At 42.2% G+C, this 22,100-nt stretch overlaps 1 protein-coding gene across 2 annotated transcripts in view; it reads right to left on the reverse strand.

The window, feature by feature from the left end:
- Positions 1 to 21,887, reverse strand: part of HOMER3 (homer scaffold protein 3) — a 190,439-nt gene extending 168,552 nt beyond the window's left edge. The window contains exon 1 of one of the 2 annotated variants that reach the window (XM_073660847.1): positions 21,383 to 21,887. Coding sequence is in view for 1 of the 2 variants with exons in the window: in XM_073660798.1 (XP_073516899.1) it covers positions 21,383 to 21,414 (32 nt within the window). In the remaining variant the exon portion in view is untranslated. The remainder of the gene's footprint in view (positions 1 to 21,382) is intronic. The other variant, XM_073660798.1, reaches the window with a different exon arrangement.
- Positions 21,888 to 22,100: the final 213 nt, after the last annotated feature.

Below are 22,100 nucleotides of genomic sequence, written 5' to 3' on the forward strand. Positions count from 1 at the left end.
AAAAAGCCCTCTTATGAGTATGTTTCCTAAAAAAATAAAAAAGTTAAGGCTCTTAAAAAAAGGGGAGAAAAATCTAAAGTGCAAAAGAAAAAATAGTTTGTAGCAAGAAGGGGATAAATATTATGAGGTGGAAAGAAGTTAATCTTAAAGAACACTGATCGGGCCAGGCATTGACTGTATCATTCCAAATGCTAACAGCGTGTAACAAACACAGAGTCAAGATTCCCCTCTGCTTCTTGGTTCTCAGCAGTCGCCACATGAAAACTCATCCGATGTGTACATTACACATACTTAAGATTTGGCATTATACAATCACTTTGGAAATTGCTGCATGGCTGGCCCGGAAAACTCGTCTAAAACCACTGTCAGGTGAAGTGAATACGTCATTTATTTTGTGATGGGAGTTGGATATTTTAAGAAGCAAAAGAAGGATCAGTTCTTGTTCTTGATGTGTTAGAAGAGAGGATCTGAGAGACACAGTCAAGGGCAGCACGGTGGCTCAGTGGTAAGCACTGCAGCCTTGCAGCGCGGCGGTCCTGGGTTCAAATCCCATCAAGGACAACATCTGCAAGGAGTTTGTATGTTCTCCCCATGTTTGTGTGGGTTTCCTCCAGGTTCTCTGGTTTCCTTCCACACTCCAAAGACATACTGATAGGGGCTCACAATCTAGATTCCCTATTAGGGCTGTGCTGATAATGTCTGTAAAGCACTGTGGAATTAATGGTGCTATACCAGTGAGTAAAATAAATTGTGACTGCTAGATGATGAGGTCATAACATCTCCAAAACAGCAGGTCTTGTGGAGTGTTTCCAGTATGCTCACCCCTCACCATGTTGCCTACCTAAACATTGTTGCAGACAGATATAACTATTTACAGCAATGGTATTCCCTAATTGCAGTGAAATTTTTCATGTGGATAATGTGCCTTGCCACACTGCAAAAATTATTCAGGAATGTTGAATAAAGAGGCTACGTAGACACCTTGAGCTTTTTAGACCAGTGTAATGTCGAAAGCTTGCTATTTGTTACCATCTTTTCAGTTAACCATTAAAAGGTATCAACCACTGAGGACTCTCATATTGTAATATTTCTCTATCTACTGGCTAACATGGTACAAAGATATATTTTTCCTGTGCTTGGCCTCTGAATTTTCCAGAACTCAATCAGATAAAGCATCTGTGGGATGCAACAATCCATGGAGGTCGTTTGTGAACCTCTTTGTGCAGATGCCTCAGGACACCTTCGTACTTCAATGGATCTGAAGTTTTTTAGTGGCATGTGGTCATTCACAATATCAGGCAGGTGGTTTTAAGGTTATGGCTGACTGGTGTGTGACAAACATGCTATAATGAGCTGCAAGCAGTAGCCGTGCTGCTGAGAATCCACAGCCATGCACTAATGGCCAAGATCACAGAAACCTCTTCTTAACACAATTTAATCCTTCATATGCTGCACTAAGAAAAAAAAGAGTTGTTAAAGATTTGATACAGCAGTAAAGGTGCTTGAGAGTCTGTCCAGTCACACCAGGGGCCAACAATGAAATACAAGTCATTTTTTATTATTTGGTTTATTGCATAATAACAATAGTAATAAGGATACTGGAACTATGACAATGTACAGTTACTAAAAAGTATTCTACATTGCTGAAAAATCACACATAAAGTGGTAGTGTAGAGGACACTAATGGAACCAGCTCAGAGTAAAATACAATTACACATGAAAGCATACATTCCTAACAGATCATATCAAAAGGTGGAAGTAAGACGTCAGGGAATTGGATAAATGTGAGAATAGTTATTTATTAGCACTGCCTTTTATAAAGGAACAGTCTTTTGGGGCGAACTGAAACATGCATTGTGGTTGTGCCTGTGCCCTTTCGCTTTGTCCTTTCTCATCCCTTGATAAAACTTGATGGAAATTAGATGTTTTTCAACTGTAATAATTATAGTTACATAGTTAACTATGTAAGTATAATTATACTGAACTCAGCAGGAACTATAAGGACCATAAGGTTAGTATTGAATTATGCCATTTTCCCCCAAGTTGTATGTAATTTTAAAATGTACGGTACTTATATTTAAAAAAAACAATAACTATCCAATCATTAGGTTTTAATTGGTTTAAACAACCACTTAAAGGGGTTGTCCACTACTTGGACAACCCTTTCTTGAACTAAATGTTTGGTCCCAATAAAATAAAAAAACCTATACTAACCTCCGATGCTGGTGTCGTTCCAGCGGTGTCAGCACTCGCGGTCCCAGGGCTGTGATGGGGTGGAATGACACATAGCGGCCGGCACCCAAACAGTGCCGGTGTCACTGCCTTCACCTTCAGACAAATGGAACATGAAGAGGAAGTCCAGGCTGCAGCTGATCTCGGACTTCCTGTTCATGTTTAATTCGACAGGACGCGGGGACAGTGACACCAGCGCTGATTGGCCGCTGGGCATCACGTGTCATTCCACCCCATCACAGCCCCGGGAACGCGAGTGCTGACACCGCTGGAACGGCGCCGGACTGGAGGTGTGCATAGATTTTTTTATTTTATTAGGGCCGAACATTTAGTTCAAGAAAGGGTTCTCCTAGTAGTGGACAACCCCTTTAATGTACAGCTACACACTTCTGAGCCAAAAAGACAACTCATGGAAAAAAAAGGAAATTCAGTATATAGTATTTTACCAGATATAAAAAGTCTAAAATGGAGAAAGATAGAATTGATGAATAATAGGAATTTGTGACCACTTGTCAGAAGCTACTCTTTATCACTTCCACCTTTCCTGAACTGGCATGAGGCTTGGTACTGTTTCAACCTGGATTCAATAGGCAAGGTTAAAAGAAATTTCATATTATGAGATTGATCTTCCTGTATTTTTTAAATTGAGATAGGAGACTACACATCAATTGCAATCGAAAATCAAATCCAAAACTCAGACACCTCTTAAAGTATAGGGGATGGCTGCAATGCAGGGTATATCTGAATACATTTTACTCTAAACTCTAACTTTTGGAATGGCTGTGGATGTAGAGATCTTAATATACACTGCTCAAAAAAATAAAGGGAACACTTAAACAACAGAATATAACTCCAAGTAAATCAAACTTCTGTGAAATCAAACGGTCTACTTAGGAAGCAACACTGATTGACAATCAATTTCACATGCTGTTGTGCTAATGGAATAGACAATAGATGGAAATTATTGGGAATTATCAAGACACACTCAATAAAGGAGTGGTTCTGCAAATGGGGACCACAGACCACATCTCAGTACCAATGCTTTCTGGCTGATGTTTTGGTCACTTTTGAATGGTGGTTGTGCTGTCACACTCATGGTAGCATGAGATGGACTCTACAACCCACAGAAGTTGCTCAGGTAGTGCAGCTCATCCAGGATGGCACATCAATGCGAGCTGTGGCAAGAAGGTTTGTTGTGTCTGTCAGCGTAGTGTCCAGAGGCTGGAGGCGCTACCAGGAGACAGGCCAGTACACCAGGAGTCGTGGAGGTGGGTGTAAGAGGGCAACAACCCAGCAGCAGGACCACTACCTCCGCCTTTGTGCAAGGAGGAACAGGAGGAGCACTGCCAGAGCCCTGCAAAATGACCTCCAGCAGGCCACAAATGTGCATGTGTCTGCACAAACGGTTAGAAACCAACTTCATGAGGGTGGTATGAGGGCCCGACGTCCACAGATTGGGGTTGTGCTCACAGCCCAACACCATGCAGGACGCTTGGCATTTTCCACAGAATACCAGGATTGGCAAAGTCGCCACTGGAGCCCTGTGCTCTTCACAGTTGAAAGCAGGTTCACACTGAGCACATGTGACAGACGTGACAGAGTCTGGAGACACCGTGGAGAGCGATCTGCTGCCTGCAACATCCTTCAGCATGATCGGTTTGGCAGTGGGTCAGTAATGGTGTGGGGTGGCATTTCTTTGGAGGGCCGCACAGCCCTCCATGTGCTCACCAGAGGTAGCCTGACTGCCATTAGGTACCGAGATGAGATCCTCAGACCCCTTGTGAGACCATATGCTGGTGCGGTTGGCCCTGGGTTCCTCCTAATGGAGGACAATGCCAGACCTCATGTGGCTGGAGTGCGTCAGCAGTTCCTGCAAGATGAAGGCATTGAAGCTATGGACTGGCACTCCCATTCCCTAGACCTGAATCCAATTGAGCACATCTGGGACATCATGTCTCGCTCCATCCACCAATGTCACGTTGCACCACAGACTGTCCAGGAGTTGGCAGATGCTTTAGTCCAGGTCTGGGAGGAGATCCCACAGGAGACCATCCGCAACCTCATCAGGAGCATGCCCAGGCATTGTAGGGAGGTCATACAGGCACGTGGAGGCCACACACAATACTGAGCCTCATTTTGACTTGTTTTAAGGACATTACATCAAAGTTAGATCAGTCTGTAGTGTGTTTTTCCACTTTAAATTTGGGGGTGACTCCAAATCCAGGCCTCCATTGGTTAATAAATTTGATTTCCATTCAACTTTGTACAGAACAAAGTATTCAATGAGAATATTTCATTCATTCAGATGTAGGATGTGTTATTTGAGTGTTCCCTTTATTTTTTTGAGCAGTGTATCTTCCCAACAGAAAGAGGAAAGATGTTTGATCTGATTAGTATATAAAGGGCTTATAAAGGATTGTAAGGGGGTCAACATATGTGAGCATAGGTCATCAGCATGTAAGCAAACACATTCATCCCATGAGTAATGTATAATGCCTCGAATATATGCCACTGGTGTATTCTTGGATCATCTATTAAATCAGTTCACTGCATACAGGCTTTGCCAATGCCAAATCCTAAATGCAGACAAAGGGAACAAATAAAAGTATGACTATATAGAAAATTTTTGTAATGAATATAACACACTTATGTCACTACAATGTGAAATGTCATACAATCAGCAATGTGGGATAGTGGTGGCAACCTAGACAGTCGGCAAAAAATAACTAACATGAGAAAAAAATGACCAGAAAGTCTAGAATCAAAGTATAAGATTAAATTTTTCATCTTATTAAGGATCAGGACGATAGCAAACTTACAAGGCAGGGGCGCACGTGCTAAAGGGTATCACAAAGTACCAATTTGTTAAAAATATGTAAAATAAGTATCCCATAGAGAAAAATCTCATGGCTGCAAATTTATATCTGCTGCATAAAAACATTTGTAGTTGTTATCATTATACATTGCATTGTGAAGTCAGAAGAATAAGCAGCAAACATCATGTACTCAGTGGGGTAAGATTACAGCACCATATGTAACTCTATTGAAAGCCTCAACTAAATCCAGAGAGGAAAATAGAACAGTGGTAAGGTGAGTACTTACTGGCAGATAGACCCTGAGCAGTGCAGCACCCACCCGACGCGCATTTCAGCGTCGGCCTTTGAAAGGAAGACCAATGTCAAAACGCACGTCGGGGTGGGCGCCATGCTGCTCAGGGTTTTTCTACCAGTAAGTACTCATCTTACCACTATTCTATTTTACTCTCTGAATTTAATTGAGGAATGCAATATAGCTACATATGATGCTATAATCTTACCCTACTGAGTACGTTTGCTGTATATTCTTCTGCCTGCACAAGGCAATGTATAATAATAACAGCTACAAATGTTTTCATGCAGCATATATAAAAATTTGCATCCATTAGATTTTTCTCTATTTGATCCTTATTTTATATACTTTTAACAAATTGATATTTTGTCTTGTTGTAAGTTTGTTATCTTCCTGATCCTTAACAAAATAAAAAAATAATAATCTTATACTTCAATTCTAGACTTTCTGGTTGTTTTTTTCTCAATGCCAAATCTGTTCAATGTGAGAAGGAGGAAAACCCACAAACTGAATTCTAGATATGAAGGGAAACAACAATGTGATTTTTCAGCAGACAAAAAATACCAGCGTGTGATTAACCACAGTAATACATACATGTAAAGCTTTACTCTACTAAAACCATACCCCGCTGCAATCAAGCGATCTGTAATCTCTCTGTAAAGCATTGCATTTAGAGAGCAAGTGACTTTACCACGGCTATTAATCTGAGTTGTCGTCCTGTGTAAAGTCTTAAGCTGTCATTTTGCCATGGATATTGACAGCAGCGTTTTACAAGTGCCAGGCAGGGGTATTTTGATACCATAAGAATGTAGAAGTAAGTGACATGAGGTCACACGAGACCACCTATAAATACATATATGAATCTTTGCACATGACATGCTGGCCAGTCTAAAGAGCCAACCACCCTCTGGATAACATCCCTGTAAAACTAAATCTAATAAAAGGTCATTGGAAATGTAACATTGACTATAAATGTGTGGCTATAATCATGCATGTTTCTGAATTAAAATGTTTTTTTAGTTTCTCAGAACTGGAGATATCATCAGGGTTTTCTATGGACTTCCTGATATTCCTATTGCCTCCCCCAATATGACATGGCTAACAATGGGATCTATTCGGCTGCACAAGGGTTACAGATGATGTAGATTTCTGTTTACGGCCCCTTTAAATGAGGAGACTATGTAATGTCATGCAGATTGTAAGACCTATTACTGCACACAAGAAAATCTGCTTTGGTCTTCAGATTTATTACATCCAACGGCAGGAACGTTCATTAAATCTGCTCATTGTTTTCACATAATCCAAGCCACATTGTAGCTGGTGAATAAGGAAAAAGTGTATCTGATTGCTGCAAATTCAGGAAAAATAGCCATGTCACAAGGTCTAAGCTTGTTACATATTATTGGACTTGTTTCGCCAACAGATATTTCTTTCTGAGCATTCTTTGCACGTGATGAAAGAATACCACTTCCCTGATGTAAGGTCTCTTAAATCCAGCACAAGTTTTACAACAGTCCCATGGGTTTTGTTCCACATGACAGACACTATTAAATCCAATTCTGAGCTTTTATAGATCTGATGTTTAAAGGGAAGTTATGGTTTGAAACTGCTTTATTTAGAGGAGTGACATTACTAGGAATTCGCAGATACTATCAGAATTACATGATAGAAAGGCAGTCCCTAAAGTCACAGGCCGAGTGAGAACAAAATACATGCTGGCATAAACTACCTATGCCTCAACACACAAAGTAAATACAGATAATAAAACTGTCTCCATATCACTCACTGGCTGTTTATTTAGTAGAATAGGTGGATTTACCATAGATGCATAATATAGGTTTAGCACATCCGGCCATTGGTGCTGAAAATATCCATTGTAGAAACATTACATTGTGGTGCTTTTCATTCTGGCACTGAAGTAATACCATCTGTTTCACATGAATAGTGGCCCAAAAATGTGGCAAAGAAGCATTTCTTTGCAACGGAAGTATTATATTAGAGTATTTCTTAATTTGGGAGATGTGGTAAACAAAAACCATGGCCATAAAACTGTAAGTTTAGGTCATTACCCCACATTCAGCTGTAACTAATGTCCATAATATGAGCATTGCCTTTAATACACTCATCTAAAACTGGCTATAAGGTGTACTCCCACTATAAACATAGTATATGCCGTAAATACTTTGTGGATGCAGGGGATCACTGGGGCCCTTACCCATTGAGAGAACAGAAGTCCCATTACCTTGTTGCTGATTAAGGTTGGACTAGCTTGGGTTGCTACCTCCATGCGGGTCTATGCTTATCAATCATTTATGGAATATCCTCTGGAAATGACAAAAATGTTTCTGCTCGAAATACCCCAGGAATTAGTGCATCCTTGTGAATGTTCATTTTATTGCCTGAAGGTATGCTTTGGGATAGTAAAAGAATGTTGCTTCGTCACACACATTGGTGGCAATGTCTGATCAACAGGGTTCAACAAACGTAACCCTTGCAAATAGGCCACTAGGAAAGTACGGTACCACGCCATCTCCTGTCAGCTATGCTTGGCTTTTTTGGAGTGGTTGCATACACAGCAATTAATGAAAGGTCACTGATTTTAGTGTCACAATGCCAGGGATAATATCTGTTAGACCTCCATCAAGTAGACATTGGTTGTATACCTTAGTACTTGTAACATACCTGGCGGCGTCTTTGCATAGTGGTCCATCTCCCACTGTGCAAGAGCGCGCACTTGAGAATGTCTCTCTGGCTTCCCTCCATGCTGTCTGTTTGTGTCTGTTTCTGCTGCTTAAGGGCGGCGCCCGATCACTTCCTGCTTTTTGTACCTGCTGTGGGTCACACCCCTTGTGCGTCCTCAGCCTATTGCTGTCTGTCACCTGGTATTTAACCCAGCTGCTCCAATCAATCCCTGCCTGAGCATCTTGCCCTGTCAGTTGGCTTTTGTCTCTGACATGCCAGGTCCTGTCTATGTTACCTGTCTTGCAGTATCTGTTCCCATGTCTGTACTGTGTCCTATCTGTGTACCCTAACCTGCAGTCTGTACACGTTCCTTGCCTCTTGTCTGCCTATCCTGGAGGCTGTATTTCCAGGCCTGTCTGAACACGCTCCTAGCCTGTTCCTCCCGCCTTCTAGGGGCCGATTACCTAGACCTGCTCCTGTATCTTGTCTGTCCTGTTTGAACACGCTCCTTGCCTGTTCGTCCCGCCTCTCTGGGGGCCGTATTCCCAGACCCGCTCCTGTATTCCGCTGCAGTGTTGGTCTCCTCCGTACACTCAGTTCCAGTCTGAACTCTCTCCTATCTTTTACCTGTTTTTTCTCTATGTCCGTTCCTTTCCTTTTTCTGCAGAGTCTGAACTCGTACCTAACTCCTGCTTGTTGTCTCTGTACTCCCGTTTGTGAGTTTGTGGTCCACTCGCTACTTCTCTGCAAGTACCCTGTGGGTATCTGGCTCTGCCTTTCCCTTCCTGTCTGTTCCGTGTGAACAGAGCCCTGTCCCCCCTGCTCTGCCTTGCTCTCCGCTCCAGGCGGCCTCGTCCTGCTCTGCTCTTGCTCACCGCTCCAGGCGGTCTCGTCCTGCTCTGCTCTTGCTCACCGCTCCAGGCGGTCTCGTCCTGCTCTGCTCTTGCTCACCGCTCCAGGCGGTCTCGTCCTGCTCTGCTCTTGCTCACCGCTCCAGGCGGTCTCGTCCTGCTCTGCTCTTGCTCACCGCTCCAGGCGGTCTCGTCCTGCTCTGCTCTTGCTCACCGCTCCAGGCGGTCTCGTCCTGCTCTGGTCTTGCTCACCGCTCCAGGCGGTCTTGTCCTGCTCTGCTCTTGCTCACCGCTCCAGGCGGTCTCGTCCTGCTCTGCTCTTGCTCACCGCTCCAGGCGGTCTCGTCCTGCTCTGCTCTTTCTCACTGCTCCGGCAGTCTCGTTCTGCTCTCTCCCTTTACCTCACTGCTCCGGCAGTCTCGCTCAGCTCCCTCTTTCTCACTGCTCCGGCAGTCTCGTTCTGCTCTCTCCTTCTTTCTCGCTGCCCTGGCAGTCTCGCTCTGCTCCCTCTTGCTCGCTGCTCCGGCAGTCTGCTCTGACCCTTTGCTCGCTGCTCCGGCAGTCTCGCTCTGCTCTGACCCTTTGCTCGCTGCTCCGGCAGTCTCGCTCTGCTCTGACCCTTTGCTCGCTGCTCCGGCAGTCTCGCTCTGCTCTGACCCTTTGCTCGCTGCTCCGGCAGTCCTACTCTGCTCTGACCCTTTGCTCGCTGCTCCGGCAGCCTCGCCCTGCTCCCTCTAGATTGCTGCTCCGGTAGTTTGCTCTGACCCTTTGCCCGCTGCTCCGGCAGTCTCGCTCTGTTTCCTCTTGCTCACTGCTCCGGCAGTCCTACCTTGCTCTTACCCTTTGCTCGCTGCTCCGGCAGTCTCGCTCTGCTCAGACCCTTTGCTCGCTGCTCCGGCAGCCTCGCTCTGCTCTGACTCTTTGCTCCGCTCCTGGCGGCCTCGTCTTGCTCTCAACCTGCTGTGTTTGTATACCGCTTCTGCGGTTCTGTTCCAGTAGTCCCAGTCTGTACTGGGTTCTATCCTCTCTGTGCTCCAACCTGTTGTACCTGCCAGTACCTCCCCGTCTGCATACCAGTGTGCCAGCCTAAACCTTCCAGTTCCTGTATTCCCCGGTGTGGGCCAACAGCCGTGTCCGGAGTCTGACCTGGAGTAGACCCTGTTACCTCTGCTCGGTTCCTCCCTGGTGCACTGGCGTCGTATGCCGTCGTGCGATCTTGGTCGGATCGGGCAGACACTTAGTTACGCCCCTCCAGGCACTCTCCGGTACGGTACAGTGGAATCACTACAATCACACGCACACGCCGCTCAGCCTGGGCGTGTGCATTACAGTACTAAGCTAACAAGATGATACAACCTCTATAACACAACAATGCTGGACATATAGTAAGCAATTGTAAGGGCTAAACCATTCAAAATTGCTTTCAAACTGCATAAAATAGTATATTCCCAAACCTCCAATCGCCATGGTCCTCAAACACTCCCTAACCACACCATGGCCTCCAACTACTTGCCACTATGGTGGCATACTGTTCATCGCGACATCACCACGGCATGTTGTCTCTTCACAATAACTCCCAGAAGTGGTGAGACGTCCAGATGCCCAGCTCTTATCGTTCAAAAGGTAAGTATCTTAAAATTTTACTCCATTTGAAATTAGTTTTAAGGTGTCGGAAAGACTTTTTCACATTTTGGCGTTTTCCATACTTTTCAATGGGTTTTCCACTGTGTGCATTAGTAGTAAATAGGAATTATGTACTTTATAAGGAACCTATCATGCTTAAAACGGTATCTGATCTGCAGGCAGGATGTTATAGGAGCTGATCAGATTGATAGACATTTTTGGGGGAAAAGTTGCAGTAAACATTGTGTTTTATTCATTGAAATCCCTGTTGTTTGTATGCATTATTATTAGTGCAGTTGGCGGGCCTATTCAGTGATGGACATGGTCCCCCTGTATGACTGCACATGTAGACAAAGCTGGCAATCACTAGTAGGATCGCCCACTGGAATCATACATACAAACACCAGGGATTTCAATGAATAATATACAAGTATTACTGAATCTTTTCCATGAAAACTATATTTCTTTCTGCTCAGCTTCTCCTCTATACCATGCTGTCCACAGATCAGACTGCATGTACAACATTCCCTTTAAAGTGGCTGACCATAACTTTTGAATTGATGGCCTATCCTTAGGATCGGTCATCAATACCACATCAGTAGGGGTGCAACACCCGGCACCCCCGCCTATCATCTGTTCCCGGTGCCGGCTGGATGTGATCAGATGCTCAGTTGCAGAATAGAACAGCACAGCTCCATCAACTGTATAGAGGTCACATAAGGGTACTGCAGATCCACCCCTATTTGTTCAGAAACATCTAATTGGCAGGGGGGGGGGGGTGCCAAGTGTAGCACCCCCACTGATCTGATATTAATGACTTATCCTAAAGACAGGCCATCAATATAAAAGTACTGGAAAACCACTTTAACATCACAGTGGTATAATATATGGCATCTTCAATGAGCTGTCAATCTGATTAACTCATTAACACGCCAACTCCCCCTCACATCTTTTATCAACCAGAGTTCAGATGAGTTGTAAAAGCCTCTGTACACATTAGACTTAAGTCGACCAACCCTACTATAACGGCAAGATTGGCTGATAGCCTAATGTATAAGGGAGCCTTGCGACTCTTTTCTAACCCATGATGTTGGAAAGAGATTAGGATTTCACAGCTGATCCTTTTGTTCTCCCTGGGAAAAAGACACTGCCAGACTCTGGCAGTGGCTCTCTTTCCAAGAACAAATAAGAGCTTGGACAAGCGTTCCTGTATATGGGAAAGTTGGGGGAAATAGCTGTTGGCCAAACAAGCAATCTAATGTGTGTGGGGACTAAGAGTTTTAGGGACAAGTAAAAAAATCCGACCCACACACAGTATATAATGAAACAATGCACACTTCTAAAAAAATAAAGGTGCACACACAAATTACAGGACATGTTGACAACATCTAAAGTGCTCAACAATGGCTCACAGGGGGCAGCATTTTCATACAATGTAGAGAGGAAAGACAAACCTAAAAAGATAATTACGAAATATCACAAATACATCATCTTTCAAATACCCTGACAAGACACCTAATCTTAATAAAATTTACAATTTTCCTTTGAATCCTCAAAGACTTTCTCCCTTTATAAATTAACTATATGCACATGCATTTATATTGTAATTATCTGTTCTAATAAACATTATTAGTGCTCTGATCTTTCGTTCCAACACTACAGAAGTCCTACCCATAGGATAAGCACCCACACTATGTAAAGTTAGCTGATATGCCAGTGCACATGTTGCATCATTATGGTGTTTCTCCTCTCACAGAATTGGCAAGTGGTTATAAAAGACATGCTGAAAGCAATGATATTGTACAAGGAAAAAATCTCAGATTCCGATGCATAATCCTTAATATCCAGAATGCCACATGGTGACACCTTTCTGATGCCAGAAAAGAAAATAGAACACGTCCGATTTTTCCACGTATCAGAAAGACGTACCAATTATTCTGATGTGGAGAAATTAAACAAAAAGTGCAGACCTTATCTTGACCTCAACTGTTCCTGTTTACTGCCATTTCTTAATTACATTTCGAACTGAGGAAGGGGCAACTTGAAAACACTTTGCTAACTTCTTATAGCCTTCTTCTGCTTTGTGGGCCCCCTGCAGCCAATCAGTGACCACAGCAGTGACCAACGCAATACCGCTTTGGCTACTGATTGGCTGCAGTCACATGCTGACTACTCTGGAATAGAGAGGTGACCAGAGGGTATCATCTAGGCCAGTGTTTCTCAACTCCAGTCCTCAGGACCCCCCAACAGATCAGATTTTTAGGATCTCCTTAGTATTGCTCAGGTGATGGAATTATTATCAAGACATCAAAAAATACGACAGATTCTCTCACCTGTTCAATACTAAGGAGATCCTGAAAACCTGATCTGATGGGGGGTCCTAAGGACTGGAGTTGAGAAAGACTGATCTAGGCAGTGATACAGAGGAGCAGCAGTAGATTTCTAGGAGAATATGTGCTTTTTATTATCTTTACAGCACACTCAGGCACTTTTTTAATTTACTCATTTATACAGCACCATTAATTCCACAGCGCTTTACAGACATCATCATCACTGTCCCCATTGGGGCTCATAATCCAAATTCCCTATCAGTCTTTGGAGTGTGGGAGGAAACCGGAGAACCCGGAGGAAACCCAAACAAACACAGCCCCAAGTGTATCCAATACCTGTCCTCTCCGCTATATTTATTTCAAAGCAATAAAAGATTCACTTTAAGAGCTCATTCAGACATCCAATTTTCACGTACGAATTCTATCCGTGTTTTTCACGGATAGCACTGGTACCTGTGGTAGTCTATATGGCCATTCACATGTCCTTGTTTCCTCTCGGTTCGCGGAAAATCTCGGGGCCATGTCTGATTTTGATCCAAGGGTTAGATCAAAAATGGCAATGCAAGTTAATGAGTCCATGAAAAAATTGGACATCACTCGGATGACTGTCAGAATGGAGAAGGTGGAGAGAGTTTTTTTTAAATTTCTCCACATACGCGGAAATCGGACCACACTCTCATTAAACTCTGATCAAAGTTTGATCAGAATAACTGATATGTCTTTCTCATACGTGGAAAACTCAGCCAACAAAGTCTTAAGAGGAAAACCAATGGGGTACCCAGGTAGCGATACGGAGGAATAAGATGTGGTAAATGTGCTTTTTATTATTTTTAGAGCATACTTGTGCCATTGGTAGAATAAAAAGCATATGGATAACCCCTTAAAATCATCTTTAGGTTAAGTTCAGACAAGTGCTGAACTTTGAAGACCAGTCACATCTGTAAATGCGGACATGTAGCGAGTTCTGTGTAGCGGACAGGTGCCGCGCAGGAGCTGCTTACTCTTTACATGTACATTACGGACCACACTAGGGCATGCCACAATTTTTTCCAAGTGGAACTGCACATAGGCCACAATTTATTAGAAAATATATTCATGTGAATGTACCCTTACAGATGTAGCTTTTAAGGACATGTTCACATGTTCAGAATTGGATCAGATTCTGTGCCTGAATTAATTTATCCAATGTAATTAAATACAGTACTATACCCTATTCGTATGTGCTAGAAAAATTCAGTTTTGCTGAATGATCATGTCCATTCTTCTAGCAGGCAATGACAATGGGACTAATTATTATCCGGATCCACAAGCACATCCGCAGAAGAAATCTGTGTCGGCCTTGGATTTTTACTGCAGATTATCCTGTAAATACATAATGAATTTGGCGTAGCCAATTCCTGAATGTGTGAGCATACCCTAACATTGTACAAGTTTAGAGAACTTGCACAAACCACTGTTTATTTCATACCTAAAAGCATGGTGACAGTTTTAAAGAACCATTATAATTTTTCTGAACCTACATTCTTTTATATTGCATCTACACAAGGGTTTTATCTAAATGTCACAAAAGGAACATTATAAAGACTGGAAAAAAAAATGAAATACAACAAACAGCCATGTTGATGAGAAAGAACCCTGTGCTACAAATTATATGTTCTGTAAACTGCCGGAACATAAATTATACACCAAAAAGAAAGACGTCTTGTGGCATTTAAGATTACATGACGTACAGAACTGCATGGCGGCTTCTTGTACAGAAAGGACAGAAGCACTTGGCTTTAAAAAAACGATTCGAAGTAGATATACCTATTCACACACTGACCAGATGCTATGTACACAATATAAAAAATAACATAATCAGTATCACTGATCACCTGGACAAAGGAAATCAAATAGAAAGTCTATAAACATACTACATCGAAGTGCAGTAACACGAGCAAATATATGATACGCACCATGTGGGTATATACATATACAGTATATATACATCTCAACATTAAAATTGCAACAACAAGAAGGAACATTTGTGGAAACATAAAAATCACAGGATGTATAGAGATGTTAATTATATCCAAATAATGAAGAAACGCAAACAAAATTTTTACTTAGTATTAAGTATGATCACTACACGTAAAAATACCCCCACAATACACACCTTGACATGCTATTAATGTTACGGCTGTCTGAGGATTGTTCTTCCACGCTAAATGCATTTGGGCACGTAAGTCATCAAGATCTGCTGCTGGCAGATCCCTTTGCAGATGCAGACCAATGATGTCCCAGATGTGCTCAATGGGAGACAAATCTGGAGATGCTGGAGGCCATGATAGCTCGTTTAGGCCATGCAGGCTGCTCACAGTAGCATGAACAAGTGACCTGGTGTTATCGTGTTTAAAAACAGCACCTGGGACACTTTAGAGGAATAGATGTACCATTGGTTCAACGATTGATCCATTCTGTACTATAAGCGAAATTAGACATCACATTTCAAGCCTAAGGCATCAAATAGTGTCTACACAAACCATCAGAAGGCGTTTCCACGATATTGGGCTACGGGCCAGACGTCCAGCTACAGGTGTTCCATTGACCTCCTACCACTGCTCTCAAAAGTTATCATGGTGCAGTGCAAGACAGCAATGGAGTCCGGCATAAGACCACAGCCCCACTCTCAGTATTCGGTCAGTATTTTTTCTCAGGAGTGGGAGCCAAAACCAGGTGAGGAACAATCAGAGAAAAGGTATAATAGAAACAAGTCACCAATTCTGCATTTATCACCCACTCCTGGTTTTGGCTCCCACTCCTGAGAAAAAATACTGACCAAATACTGATAGTGGGGCTGTGGCCTAAAGGTTTATCTTCTTCAGCGATGAGTTACGATTACTTTTGGAATCAATGGTAGCCAGAGATTGATCTGGAGACTATGTGGGTAATGCCATGAAGAGGTCTTATGAAGGATCATCATGCCAGTCCTGGATTATAAAATTGGGTGACATAATCTACGGTAGCCATACCCCCCCAGGTACACTAATAGCTCAGGACTTTGATTTGGTATTTTTTCCAAAGTGGTCCAGGAGCCATTTTTCAACACAACGCCATGCCTCATGTTGCTGTAAGCAGCTTGTGTGGTCTAAATGTGCTACCATGGCTTGAAGCGTCTATTGACTTGTCTCCCATAGAGCACATGTGTGATGTCATTAGTCGGCAATTGTAAAGAGAGCTGCCAGCAGCATATCTTGATGATTTATGTACTCAAGTGCATTTAGTGTGGCAGAACATTCCTCAGACAATCATTTGTAACCTCATTGATATCAGCCAAGGCGTGTAAGTGTGAGTATATCTGTGGGTGGCGCTCATACAAGGGTTTCAGCAGCCACTCCTCTGAACAGTCTTCTATTGGCACTAAATTCTGAAACCTAATTCACAGAGCAGCATTGTGCATCAGTACTTGTAAGACAAATCTCTCAATTTCTGTCTATTGCTGTTTTGGCTTACAAATACTGATAAAAGTACTGACAAAAAAACTGGTGTGTGAATGAGTTCCCAGATGGCACACAGGAAGGGATTGGATAAAGCACACGCCATCATTAAGCTACAGCTACATGGTGATTCTGGTCATGAAACAGCATGTCTCAGACGAGTGACAATACCAAAAACACTAGTGTGACTATTCTGTGGCTTGCTGTTAATTTATTATTATAGAGCTGCCATTTGACTACCTAAAAAAAAATCACAGACAAGTAGCAACTTGACTTCGATTGAACTGTACAGGCGCAAAGTCATCTGCAGCTTTATACCAAAGATACAACTGTGGTTGTGTTGCAGTTGTGGCACGTTGCAGGTCACAATGCGACCCCAATGACAATCATAATATGTGATGTAATGCAATAATGTGATCCTGTTGTTGCGCTATAGGTCTATTCTTTACAGGATTATTATCCAAGGCGTACAAACTAGTTTAATACTTTCTTGTCATTGATTGAATATTCAGATTTTTTTTACTTCTACAACACCATCATACTGCACATAGACGTTGATAGACCACCACGCAGACTTTCATCCAATTCAGCACATGATGCAAAAGATCAGCCAGACTTGACACGTACCCCACCATATATCTTTTTGAAAAGTACAGACATAATACAGCGTTCATCACTAGACCCCATCATGAAGGCAGTGGTCCCCGCGGCTCTGGAGCCACATGAGGCTTTGTCACCTGTGTGCGGCTCACCATAGATGCTCGCACTTATGGCCATGTGCACTGGTTACAATACTATATTGCAGACATATCCTACCTTCTGAATAGTAGCAGATCAGGAAATGTTTGCAATTTCACTATTTATTTTTCTATATTTAGCAAGTCTCTTCTCCCATTATAAGTATAGATTACTCTCATGTCCACCATTCAAAGTTGAGTGGTCATCCTGTTTTGGCATTAAAAAAACAGCACATGATTTGGGGGGTCTTTCACTAATACCCCTCAACTATGGCATGACTTGTCCCAGATGAGACCTCTTGCCACTTGTGACTGGGCAACCTGTACATAATATGTGCTAAATTTAGGCTTTCCAGTGTCAACTGTAGAGAGAGAGGGGTGTTCTGGCTAATGGATACGTAGGTCCCATTTATTAGAACATGATGTAGGTGCCCACATGTAAATGGATAAGTCATGGCAAGTTAAAATAGGACTTTTCTTTCTATGCAATCGGCCAACCAGGTAAAGGAGACCTCAGTGACCTCCAACATCCATGATGACCCTGCATACTAAAGTATGGACCCCAAAACTAAGTTCTAAGCAGTGATACAATGGCTGATATCAACACCTCAGATAGCAGACACATTACAAGGAATGGGTGTTTGGTAAATGGGTATTACATGCCCAGTGTATGTACAGCTGGCAGTATATGATGTATAACAGGGCTCGACAAACCCAGGCACCTGGTCGCCAGTGGCGCCTAGAAAATGTTGCCTGGTGCTTGAGGAGTTGAGAAGAAAAAAAAAAAATTACTCTCAATCCAATCCCACCTCCTGCACGGAGTCATCCAATCGGAGGAAGCAGGGACAGTATCGCTCAGGCCGCCTTCTCCACTTTGCTCCGCCCCCCTTATGCTCCGGGACTGGACAGGGAGAGTTGGGTTACGGGGGAAGGATCGCTGTGGCCGGGGGCCCGTTCTCATCTCCCGCTACCTGTGTAAGTACATACAAAGGCCGTGCTCCCCGGGGAGACGCCGTGTGTGAGGGGGTCTATATGTACATACAGTGTGTGCCCCACCATCCCCCCTCCCCGGCCGCGTACAATGAGGCCGCAGTCGTGCAGCCACCGCGCTGCACATTCGCTGCCCGTGGTATTGTGTGAGGAAATTCTCGTCTGCTGTGAGTGCGACGATTGGAACCTGATGGCCGGGAGGGGGTAGCGCTGCACGGCTGCACAACCGCCTGCGGCCGCCAGGTGGCGCTCCGCCGAGTGCTGCGCACAAAGCAGTGCGAGGGGCAGCAAGACAAACATCAGCCTCTGTCCATGGTGATCGCCCGCCGCTGACCCCTCCTCTGTGGCCGCTGAAGCACTGCCCGGTGTGTAATGCTGCAGTGTCCCCAAAATCACATGGCCACACACTACATACGTTACCCAGCAACCCCCTCCAATGTGTGTGTTATTAAAAGGTCTTCATTTTACTTGCAATCATCAGCTGCAGTATATACTGGTGTATATACAGCACTGTATATACTGCAGTATATATGTATGTACATTGGTGTACATATGTATATCCACCAGTATATATGTATATCGTGCTGTATATACAGCAGTGTCTCTATGTATATACATCATTGTATATATGTATATACACCTGTGTATATATGTATATACCCCAGTCGCTATATCTATATACTATAAAAAAATTCTGGCTCCTAAATTTTTTGGCTGGCTCCTAGATTCTGAACAACTTTGTCGACCCCTGATGTATAAGGTGTGTAGCCTGCAGCTCCATGGGATGGATAGATAGATATGGGATAGATAGATATATGGATAGATAATAGATATATAGAAGGACAGATAGATAGATAGATAGATAGACAGATAGATATGGGATAGATAGATAGATAGATAATAGATATATAGAAGGACAGATAGCTAGATAAATAGATAGATAGATAACAGATAGATAGATAGATAGATATATAGAAGGACAGATAGATGGGATAGATATGAAATGGATAGATAGATAGATAGATAGATAGATAGATAGATAGATAGATAGATAACAGATATATAGATATGGGATAGATAGATAGATAGATAGATAGATGATAGATAGATAGATATGGGGCAGATAGATAGATATGGGATAGATAGATAGATAGATAGATAACAGATAGATAGATAAATAGATATATAGAAGGACAGATAGATGGGATAGATATGAAATGGATAGATAGATAGATAGATAACAGATATATAGATAGATATGGGATAGATAGATAGATAGATGATAGATAGATAGATACTGTAGATAGATAGATAGATATGGGATAGATAGATAGATAGATATGGGGCAGATAGATAGATATGGGATAGATAGATAGATAGATATGGGATAGATAGATAGATATGGGATAGATAGATAGATAGATAGATAACAGATAGATAGATATGGGGCAGATAGATAGATAGATAGATAGATAGATAGATAGATAGATATGGGATAGATAGATAGATAACAGATAGATAGATATGGGATAGATAGATAGATAGATAGATAGATAGATAGATAGATAGATAGATATGGGGCAGATAGATAGATATGGGCTAGATATATAGATAGATAGATACATAGATATGGGATAGATATAGATATGGGATAGATAGATAGATAGATAGATAGATAGATAGATATGGGATAGATAGATAGATATGGGATAGATAGATAGATAACAGATAGATAGATATGGGATAGATAGATAGATAGATATGGGATAGATAGATAGATAGATAGATAGATAGATAGATAACAGATAGATAGATATGGGATAGATAGATAGATAGATAGATATGGGATAGATAGATAGATAGATAGATAGATAGATATGGGATAGATAGATAGATGATAGATAGATAGATAGATAGATATGGGGCAGATAGATAGATATGGGCTAGATATATAGATAGATAGATAGATAGATAGATAGATAGATAGATACATAGATATGGGATAGATATAGATATGGGATAGATATAGATATGGGATAGATAGATAGATAGATAGATAGATACATAGATATGGGATAGATATAGAAATGGGATAGATATAGATATGGGCTAGATAGATAGATAGATAGATAGATAGATAGATAGATAGATAGATATGGGATAGATAGATAGATAGATGATAGATAGATAGATAGATAGATAGATATGGGGCAGATAGATAGATATGGGCTAGATATATAGATAGATAGATAGATAGATAGATAGATACATAGATATGGGCTAGATATATAGATAGATAGATAGATAGATAGATATATAGATATGGGATAGATATATAGATAGATAGATAATAGATAGATAGATATGAGGTAGATAGATAGATACTGTAGATAGATAGATAGATAGATAGATATGGGATAGATAGATAGATAGATAGATATGGGATAGATAGATAGATAGATAGATAGATATGGGATAGATAGATAGATAGATAGATAGATAGATATGGGATAGATAGATAGATGATAGATAGATAGATAGATAGATAGATAGATATGGGGCAGATAGATAGATATGGGCTAGATAGATAGATAGATAGATAGATAGATAGATAGATAGATAGATAGATACATAGATATGGGATAGATATAGATATGGGATAGATATAGATATGGGATAGATAGATAGATAGATAGATAGATACATAGATATGGGATAGATATAGAAATGGGATAGATATAGATATGGGCTAGATATATAGATAGATAGATAGATAGATAGATAGATAGATAGATATGGGATAGATAGATAGATAGATAGATGATAGATAGATAGATAGATATGGGGCAGATAGATAGATATGGGCTAGATATATAGATAGATAGATAGATAGATAGATAGATAGATACATAGATATGGGCTAGATATATAGATAGATAGATAGATAGATAGATATGGGATAGATATATAGATAGATAGATAATAGATAGATAGATATGAGATAGATAGATAGATAGATAGATATGGGATAGATATATAGATAGATAGATAATAGATAGATAGATATGAGGTAGATAGATAGATACTGTAGATAGATAGATAGATAGATAGATAGATAGATAGATAGATATGGGATAGATAAATAGATAGATAGATAGATAGATCGATAGATAGATAGATAGACTCCACGGTCACTATTACGGCTGTATAGGAAGCACTGGGTGGCTGTTACAGAAGCCTTAGGTGACACTAGCAGGGAGGTCCCATCCCCTCCACGGTATGGCCGCACACCCTGTGCCCGCGTCCTGCCAGCCATGCACACCCTGTGCCCGCACATACATGCAGTCACTTACGCGCACTCCTTGTCCATGTCCGTCTGTCTCATGTCTGTGCAGTCACTTCTTCCCTCTCTCTGTGGTGCCGGATGCTCTCCAAATTTCCTGTCAATGTCCCACTTCCCAGACCCGTTAGCTCCTTTCTAGCCCCCCCTCCTGTCCTTTCTCTTTCCAGACACAAAGGGCTGAGCGAGCAGGACGGAGCAGACAGCTGCTGCCGGGGACACTGCCACCTTCTCTGCCTCCTCCTGTGGCACCAGAACTTTCCTGTCACATCCGTGGACGCGGGACAATGACTAAAAACGAGCGAAATCACGAGGTGCTTGTGAAATGTCCCGAGTGGCAGGGTGGTCACTAGTGATGTGTAGCGTAGTGGAGGCTGCTCAACACGCGGGGTGGCGGGCAGTGCCCAGATCCCTCTAGTGATGCCCGGGTGCCTCTGTCCTGCCTTCCTCGTCCAGCTGCCCCATCCTATAGCCCGGGCTCCTGTCCTCCGCTCCTCACTTTATTTCCAGGCACTTTGCTGCCTCGATGTCGCCCTCTGCTGCTCGCTCTAATGGCGGCTTTTACGATTTTCTGAACAGTAGATCAGAGGAAAGGGGAACATGTCTGCAGGTCAGGCGATTGTATGAAAGATTGTCCGATTGTATGAAAGATTGTCCGATTGTATGAAAGATTGTCCGATTGTATGAAAGATTGTCCGAGTTTCATCCAGGAAACTAGGACCATCTTCATC

Source organism: Phyllobates terribilis, unplaced genomic scaffold, assembly GCF_046119375.1.
Source record: "Phyllobates terribilis strain yellow unplaced genomic scaffold, ASM4611937v1 Scaffold_1__5_contigs__length_1240528914, whole genome shotgun sequence".
Classification (NCBI taxonomy): Eukaryota; Metazoa; Chordata; class Amphibia; order Anura; family Dendrobatidae; genus Phyllobates; species Phyllobates terribilis.